The sequence below is a fragment of the Dama dama genome, chromosome 28, assembly GCF_033118175.1.
Source record: "Dama dama isolate Ldn47 chromosome 28, ASM3311817v1, whole genome shotgun sequence".
NCBI classification, from domain to species: Eukaryota; Metazoa; Chordata; class Mammalia; order Artiodactyla; family Cervidae; genus Dama; species Dama dama.
This window is the reverse complement of record NC_083708.1, coordinates 1,698,606-1,707,314: the sequence shown is the minus strand read 5'-3', so window position 1 is coordinate 1,707,314 and position 8,709 is coordinate 1,698,606. Positions and strand designations below refer to the sequence as shown.

At 40.1% G+C, this 8,709-nt stretch overlaps 2 protein-coding genes across 2 annotated transcripts; both read right to left on the bottom strand.

Moving 5' to 3' along the window:
- Positions 1 to 311: 311 nt before the first annotated feature.
- Positions 312 to 5,159, bottom strand: PTP4A1 (protein tyrosine phosphatase 4A1). The gene is made up of 5 exons (XM_061131437.1): positions 5,022 to 5,159; positions 3,727 to 3,819; positions 3,306 to 3,436; positions 2,396 to 2,470; positions 312 to 1,678 (listed from the first exon to the last, which is right to left on the bottom strand). The coding sequence occupies exons 1-5, from the start codon at positions 5,124 to 5,126 to the stop codon at positions 1,561 to 1,563; spliced, it is 522 nt and encodes a 173-aa protein (XP_060987420.1). The 5' UTR covers positions 5,127 to 5,159; the 3' UTR covers positions 312 to 1,560.
- A 271-nt stretch (positions 5,160 to 5,430) lies between these two features.
- On the bottom strand, positions 5,431 to 8,561 carry LOC133047956 (uncharacterized). Its single transcript, XM_061131438.1, has 2 exons — positions 8,440 to 8,561; positions 5,431 to 5,569 (listed from the first exon to the last, which is right to left on the bottom strand). Exons 1-2 carry the CDS (start codon positions 8,476 to 8,478, stop codon positions 5,474 to 5,476), a joined length of 135 nt encoding a protein of 44 aa, XP_060987421.1. The 5' UTR covers positions 8,479 to 8,561; the 3' UTR covers positions 5,431 to 5,473.
- Positions 8,562 to 8,709: the final 148 nt, after the last annotated feature.

Genomic DNA, 8,709 nt, shown 5'->3' with positions numbered 1-8,709 from the left:
CCAGAAGGTAAGCTGCAAAAAACCACTTGGTTGATGGAACTGCGCTTCAAATCATGGCCTTCCTCTACTTGTTTCTCCTCAGTACAGAATCGGGTCATTGGTCCAAAGTTATCTAAACCTTAAAAAGTGTATAATGGAAAGCACTTTCATTAAAGTTCCCTAATTGTGTCTGCAAGGAACTTATCATGTCAACTTCGTTTAATCCTTCATTTGTTAAACAAAATCCACACTTCAAATGGCACTAAGAGCAATTCTTTCACATGGTGTCCTACAAAGTAAGTTAATGAGAAGCAAAACAACTTCAGTGACGATAAACGCATATCATCATTTATTTAATGTTTAAGCTCTTGCACTAGATTCTTACAAGCTGGTGAACACTGACAAATTATTTCTCCCACAGAACTATAACCACTTGTTCCCGGACAGTATAAATATATGGTTGAGCTAACGTTAATACACATCACCATTTTATCAATTACATAATAAAACAAATTGTCAAGTATCCAAATATTAAGTTACACAGCTCAAAAGGTATATAAAATATTAAATGTCTGCTCAATTCATTAGCAGAAACCCACTTTTTTTTTTCCGAGAGGCTGGGAATCACACTTCAAACAAAACTAAGTCGGTAAACAACTTCAGTAAGTATGAAAAAAAATTACAAGAATTTCAGAAATTTTGATTAAGAATTATTTTAGTTACAGTAACAAAGTATTTCTACCTTTTAAAAAAATATTTACTAAATTAAAGCGCATATTCTACATGTTCTGCACAAGACAAAGGCAACATTTTACTAAAAATACTTAATAGCCCCCTCCCATTCTTTTTTCAGGCCCTCCCTGTAAGTTGCACCCCAAAGTGCAAACATTAAAATGAACTGTAAGGCTTTTGTCTGGAGACATTAAAGACATGTGCTTCTGTACAATGTAGATTTTCAAAATGGAGGCCTTCTACAACATAAAATGAGATTTATAGAAAGATATTAAATAATCACTGTAAGACTTGGTTAATTAAAAAGGGAGCAAATCTGATGTATACTGGTATGAATGTGGGAGATGTAAACATATTGTGAGCAAACAAACCTCATAGGCCCTACTATGTTTGAAATGATGCAAGGAATAAACCACATAAGGTCCAGAGTGTTCATAGTTCCTGGGATTTGTTCTATATGATACTAAAAATATACAAGTATTGTGCTGGGTATTTTGGCACCTAGTCTTTCTAAATTTCTTACGTATTGGTAAGATTCTGGCATGGAAACAGATTTAATGACATGACTCAATACTGCATGATTTCAGGAAAGGTCAATTGGTACAAATTATAAGCACATATTAATGCTGAACAGCAAGAATTCTTTACTAGTATTCAAATAGGTTGATCATAACCTGAACAGAGACTGCAATTCTGCCAGGCCTGTGGCCTGGTAAAACTGCTTTTCAACACTCCTATGGAAGCTTCATCAGACTTATTCACCAAGTCAACTGGGCTATCTGCTATGTACGACAAATTCCATCGTGTCTCAGGTTCCACTTCCAAGCAATGGCATCATGCACCCTGGTTTTACTGAACGCAACAGTTGTTTCTATGCCCATTGGAGTCTTTGAAGCGCAGCCGCATTTTAGGACGATACTTCTCCAAATACAAAAGTTGCTTGCTGTTAAAAGCTCCTCGTCGCTTTCTAGAAGAAAACAAAGGAAGTAATTAAAGCAAAGTCCTTTGAGCATATTAACATTTACTGTTCCATAGAAGGAAATTATCACCTTTCTTGTAGCAATTTACCTTCTGATTATTAAATTGTGACTTAATGGAGAAACATGGACTGGCAACATGTGTAAAGGGGAAAAGAGCTGTAAAAAGTTAATTTTCTAAATGTTTGGGGTGGTGGTGATTACAATAGTCAAAACTTAAGAATCCATTCATATAAAGTCCAAGAAAAGGCAAAACTAGTTTACTGTAATAGGCGGCTGAAAGAGATTGCCTCTGGTGGCTGGGAAGGTGACTACAAAGAGCACGAGGGCATTTTCTAGAATCACCAAAATATTCTATACACTGCATTGAGTAGCTATTTTATTTGGCTGTTTTGGTCAATTCATCTATCTTTGAGATCTATGTATTTTACTCTATATAAATTACACCTCAATAAAAAGGCAAATAAACCACCTCATCAAGAATTTAAAGTAAATCAGTAATTTACAGATTACTGGATTAGAATTTCTATAATATGAACATCTACATGAACGGGAAAGATATTTCCTGGTGTTAATACTATCTCAAGAATGAACAAAATGGCCAAATAGGCTCTTAGAAACAAATTGCTCTCATAGTATTAATATATTTAAATCCATCAACATTCAATGAGGAAAGTGCAAATGAAAAGAACTTATTAAATACATACTGTCTTATGAACTGTACTGCATCTTCATATTTCATTCCACCTTCAATTAATGCTAGGGCAACAAGCACTGGAGCTCTGGGAAGAATTTTTGATATATTATTTTTCAAAGTCAAATCCTGGAAAATGCAATACTCCAAACATTCCTCAATCCAAAGCCACTATTTATTTATGCCACACTTCCTTTTAGTATTTATAGAAAACGCTGGACATTAATAAAATATCACTTTCACATCAAATCAGGGTTTTCATCTATAACCAAAAAGAAAACTAGTAACTACATAAACTAACACAAATAAGTCTAGAAATTAAAACTTACATTACTGGAGAGCAGTATCTTGATAAATGCTGACAATATTTTCTTAAGTTCCTAGCAGTGAAAAATACTTTCCACTTAAAGATCTTCTAGAAAAATTTGCTTTGTTTCATGATCAATTAGACTGAGACACAGCTGCACGCCCACCTCTGCAGGGCCATACTGTTTCATTTCACCCTCCTCCACTAGGACTTTCTGGGGGCAGCAGGGGCCGAGGGCTTGGTAATAATATGGACACATGTATTTTAGCACTACTGGGTAATGAGTTCCTACTGCATCAGGATGCAAAAATATACCACATTCAATGCAAAACCATCTTAGTGATTTTCCCAGTAAGCTTGGACAGTGACTGTAGGTACAGCTTAGAACACATAATTAAGCAATTCTGCCCACAGAAGCAAGTATAAATTTTAGCAATAGCACTCGTCAGTTTCAAATGTACTGGAATACGTTACTCTGTTACACTCACCTACTTTCAGTAAGCCAACAAAGCAAATTGATTCACAAACTCATGACTGTCTTTACAGGAGTCAAAAATGAAGCTTTCACTGAGAATTAAGATTGACATCATTAAATGAGTTTAAGAAATTCTCTTACCTGCCAAGGCCTGCAACACAATGAACAGCAATACAACAACCAGGGTCTTCACGAAACTTAATCTTCACAAGACTTAACCAATCATCAACAATTTGGTTAGATGGTGGTGCGCCATCATCAAAAGGCCAATCCTAAGACAAAAGAATATACATTTTAGATTTTTAATATAAATACCACACTAATAATTCTAAAATTCTAATACCGAAATGTTTCCAAAAGCATTTTATCTTTAATAAGTGCTTCTTTATGAAACCCCACAGTCAATGAAATGCAAATAAATGCTGAATCTTTACGAAAATCTTTTATTACTTCAAATCTCTGGTCAGCTTTCACCTTTATTTGGAAACTAAGACTATAATTTTATAACAACTTAAACTTGCAGCATGGTACTATAAACACAGAGGAACCATTAAACACTTACGAGAACATGGATGCCTTCTTTCTCCACAAGAGTAGTGTCATAAGTTGCTTCACATACTCTTACGATTGTGGTAACTCCATACTTCTTAAGTTCCTGGATAAAAACATGGAAACAGCAAAGGGTTTATACAAATGTTATTCTTTTGTTTTGTTCTTATTTTTAATGGGCTCTAGAGGATGGGATGGGAGAATAATATTATTCTTGCTCACAGTTTGTCATTTTGATCATCTCTCTAATAGGTATTGTTGGTTAATAGAAAATCATATATGTTTAAAAGAGAAGCAGTCTTTTGCTTTAAATGACTATACTGAAATAGTACTGAACAGGAATGTTAAACCACATATTTTTAATAAATTTTAAGTTAAAAAAAGTCCATGACCCTTCATATACTGAAGTTGTTTACAGTCATGGCAACACTGGCTGGCTGAGGCACTGACAAGAGGATCAGAAGCCACTGAGGAACCAAAGGAATCACTTATGACAAAGTCATCTGACTTCACATATATTAATTCTTTAAACTTCTTCTCATTCTCAGCATATAGTGTATAGTTTAGAGCCTTAAAAATATATTTAAAGAATCTAAAATCTCAAAAATGCACTGTTAAACCTCCCACCATTTAAGATTACAGGTGTTAAAACTCAATGTATTATTACTAATTATAACACTTGGCATTTAAAAAATATATAGATGATAATAAAAATTAAAAGTACTTCTATGATCTGGGAGGCCTATTTTTTATTTCTGATTATCTATAGATATTTATAAAATAAAATGCATATATGCATACAAATGAATTATTCAGCATTACAATCCTTTCTGTCATTCAGAAGAGGTTAAGCAGTGAGACAGTTTTGACTATCTAGCAACCACCAGAAACAGAATTAAATCAGTAGCTGAAAATTGTATCCTAAGCATCAAAACAGGGCCAAGACATAAACTAACTTTGGTTTATAGTTGTCAGCCATTATGCTTAGAAAATGTAAAAAACACACAAAGTGGGCCTCCTTCCAACAACTTTATAAGCAACAGCCACAGGTAACAGTCCACATATAAATTTAAATTAAGAAAACTGTGAGGCATGAAGAATTAGATATTAACTTATAAACCTAACCTATTTCAAGTACATGGCCTTCTCAAAAACGTATAAAATTCACCTCTAACCTAGAGAAGACTGATATTTCTGGGAGTTGAAGCTATAGTCATCGACCACCTCTCAATTTTCAAATACTGCTATATAAAAGCTCCACTATTAAACTACAATCAGTTTAAGCTATTAAAAAGCATCAAAACTTACCTCTATAAATTTGCTTAACGTTGCATTAGTTGGGTTGTGTGTAATAAGAAATCTCATGTTCCTGTACGTAACTTCCACAGGTGCTGGGCGGTTCATTCGAGCCATGTTAATTTAGTTAAAAAACACTCAATAGGGATATGAAAGAATTTAAAAAATTGAATACAGAAATGATGCAAAGAAACGCAGTCAACTTCAATATACTCCACTTGAAATTCTCAGTGCTTTTAAGTATGAAGTTGGGAGTAATGAATGAATGAACCTCTTATCAAGAAGCAGCAATTCTTCAATCCAGTAATACTGAGGCAATAGAAAGGAAGTGCACTGAGGTTTACCCCATCCAGATCAGAACTCTTGTAAAAAAATGCTCTGTGGATTTCAATTCAACACTTCTGTGTCCAGGTTAACCAGTCTTACGGGGGCTTCTTGGTTAAGCAGTAATGAATTTCTGCAGTTCACTTGTCTGCATAGAGGTCGTGCTGTGCCTGGCAGTAATCTCCACTGCCCTTCAGAAACTCCATAAATGTGTGACCGAGAACACCACAGAACTGCTGTTTAAAAGAGAGAAAACGTTGTTTTCAATTTAAAAGGAACATGTTATGTTTTTACAGTATTTAAGTGCATAGCTACCTTTTCAAATTCAGGCCCAAGCTAATTTTTTAACTTTCACTTGAACCACAAAAATACAAGGGTGACTACAGATTAAGTCAATAAGCAAAGATTACTTTAAATTGAAATTACTGATCCAATACAAATACCGCTCAAAGAGTATCACTGTTACAGTTGGTGAATATCCCTTATATACATTCTTCTATTAACTACTCCTTGGCTATTTGCTTTACACTGTTATAAACTATTGTGCACAACTTTCTATATTGATTTTTCCAACTGCCAAAATATTTTTACATATTACAAAAATTCACTATATTGGTCAATACATTAAAAGAAAAGAAACTGGTTTTCAAAATGCTACCATATATACTGCCCCATTAATTCCTTCACAACCTATTAACTTAGTGTTTCCCTTTAACAGTTACCCCTCATCTGAGTCTCTGAAAGTTGAAATATAAGCACACTACATACACATACATAGAACTTCCATTTATAACTATAAAAATGATGTTCATAATTGCAATACTCTTGTATTTTAAAATTAAAATTTCACTAATCCCATCTTAAACTGAAATCCAATCCAAAGAAAAGTGTTGTTTAGTCACTAAATTGTGTCTGACTCTGCAGCCCCATTGACTAGTTCATCAGGCTCCTCTCTCCATGTGATTTTACAGACAAGAATACCAGTGTGTGTTGCCACTTCCTGGGGCGGTAATCCAGGGGAACTTGTGTCAAGGGGAACTGGTGGTGGTGGGGTGGTGTGAATTACCTTACATTTCGTCCCCAAGTCTCAAAAAGCAAGTTAACTGTTACCAATTATACTTTTCCCAAGTTCCCCTTAAAGACCTGAATGAATTTTATGCTAGCATCAAACATGATATGAATGTTCACAAGATATTTTCAGAATATATACAGGAAAAGCACTGATGTTGACATTAATCTTCTCCCAAGTGGTTTATAAGGAACTTGTGTGGTGGAAAGTAAACAGGACTGAAAAAATATTAGTAGCAGGTTAACAAGAGGACTAAGAGCCAGTCACTGCCTCAAACACTTTACAGGTATTCTCGGGGATAAATTACCTAATAAAATCTTTATACTACTTCCTTAGAATGAAAAGTTTATTCTGGCACCTTTCCAATGACAGTGAATTAAAGTAATCTGCAAAGCTGTTAAGGTCAAGGGCTCTTATCTCAGTATTCTGATTTCCAAATGCTACCCTCTTTCAATTGAAAGCTGTTTTATAGAGACAGTATTGCACACCACTGATTTCCATATTTAACAGCTAAAATTCCCGTTACTGCTGAGCCTGGCCATATCTTTTCCAAGTAGGCTGTTTAAGGAGAAATCACAGAAAGAAATGGCAGCAATGTCTGCGCAGAAATTTGTCATATTGCAGAGTCAAAGCAATACATCTCTGTAACTATTTGACAAATGGTTAATTGGAGAGTTTGTTCCACAACTTTATATAATGCCCCTGGATTAATACATGTATAAAATGCTGCTTACTCCTGAAAATGGTCTAGCATTCTTGTCTTCAACTTTTTCACTGCCATCACACAAAAATTCATATAAAAAGGGTCACAGGATGGGAATTTCCTAGCGGTTCAGTGGTTAGGACTACGCGCTCTCACTGTGCTGTGTGTTTAGCCGCTCTGTTGTGTCCGACTCTTTGCGACCCCAAGGACCATTTGCCCGCCATGTTCCTCCATCCATGGGGATTCTCCAAGCAAAAACACCGGAGTGGGTTGCCATGCCCTCCACCTCCTGGGGAACTTCCCAACCCAGGTCTCCCGCATTGCAGGCGGATTCTTTACAGTCCGAGCCACCAGGGAAGCCCGAAAATACTGGAGTGGGTAACCTATCCTTCTCCAGGGGATCTTCCCGACCCAGGAATCCAACCGAGGATACGCGTTGCAGGAGGATTCTTTACTAGCTGAGTTACCAGGGAAGCTCTGCGCTCTCACTGCCAAGGGTTCAACCCCTGATCGGGAAACTAAGATCCCACAAGGATCTCCTTAAAGCCAAAAAAAAGAAGGCTCATAATCTGAATCTCAAGAAATCAACGGTGCCAGACAACCGTGCAAACACCTTTGTACTCGTGTAATACTAGAGAGTTCCACGGGCGGGAGTTCAACCTCATTGTGGTCTGGTTGGCCACGGTACCACAAGGCGACCAGAAGCAACAAGACGAGTTTCAAGAACAACCCGAAGGGCCCAGATTACAGCGCCGTGAGTCGCTCGAGGCCGGAGCGGAGCGTGCCAGCCGCTCTCAAGGCTCTAAGGCTGGCCGCTCCTCTCCGGCCGGCCCGCCCCGCTTCGGGGCGGCGACAAGCCCAGACTTGCTCCCGCCGCACGGGCGGGGCGGGCGGCTCACCTGGCGGGGCCGCGCGGCCTGGATCACGGGTCCGCGCCGCGCCTTCAGTCCGGCGCCGGCGCCGAGGCCATTTTGTCCGAGCGCCGGTCGCGGCCGCGGAGCGCAGGATGGCCGCACAGGCCGAGTCCCGCCGGCCCGCGCCGGAGTCCCGGCCCGGTCCGCGAGCGCCGCTTCGCCCGCCCGCCGGGTCCGGGGGCGCGCCCGCAGCACTGACGCGCAGTCCGCGCCCCGCCCGGGCCACGTCCCCGCTGCCGGGCCCCGCGGCAAACAAAGGGGCCTGGGGCGCCGACCGGCCCGCCGGACGTCAGGGCCGGCGACAGTCACAAAGCGGCTTCTGTGCCGCCGGGCGCCCCGCCCGCCGCCGGGCCTCGGGCCGGGACGCGGGGGGGCACCGGGCTGCTAACAAAGGCGGTGGCGCGGGGCGTGCGTACTCACAGGAATATGTCTACTCATTGAAGATTGTGGCCTAACCATACAGCCGGTCCCGAGGCGGAGGCGGCGGCGGGGCAGGGGCGGTGGCGGGCGTCGTGCGGCGGCGGCGGCGGCACCGGAGTCGGTTCTGCAGTGAGCGGCCCGGGGAAGAGCGCGCAGCCTCGCCGCCCGCAGCCCAGGCAGCCAATGTGCGCGCCGCGGCGCCCTTGCGTCATATACGTGGCGTGACGTGCGCGCACCGGTGACCAATCGCAGCCAGGCTCCAGGCCGAGC

What these genes read in the sequence shown, in the direction of transcription:
- PTP4A1 (XM_061131437.1), bottom strand. Translation starts at nt 5,126, where the DNA reads ATGGCTCGAATGAACCGCCCAGCACCTGTGGAAGTTACGTACAGGAAC. An exon ending in CGTTAAGCAAATTTATAGAG is followed by an intron (nt 3,820 to 5,021) that starts GTAAGTTTTGAT and finishes GTTTTTATCCAG; the next exon opens with GAACTTAAGAAGTATGGAGT. An exon ending in AAGAAGGCATCCATGTTCTC is followed by an intron (nt 3,437 to 3,726) that starts GTAAGTGTTTAA and finishes CTTTTGTCTTAG; the next exon opens with GATTGGCCTTTTGATGATGG.
- LOC133047956 (XM_061131438.1), bottom strand. Translation starts at nt 8,478, where the DNA reads ATGGTTAGGCCACAATCTTCAATGAGTAGACATATTCCT. An exon ending in CAATGAGTAGACATATTCCT is followed by an intron (nt 5,570 to 8,439) that starts GTGAGTACGCAC and finishes TCTTTTAAACAG; the next exon opens with CAGTTCTGTGGTGTTCTCGG.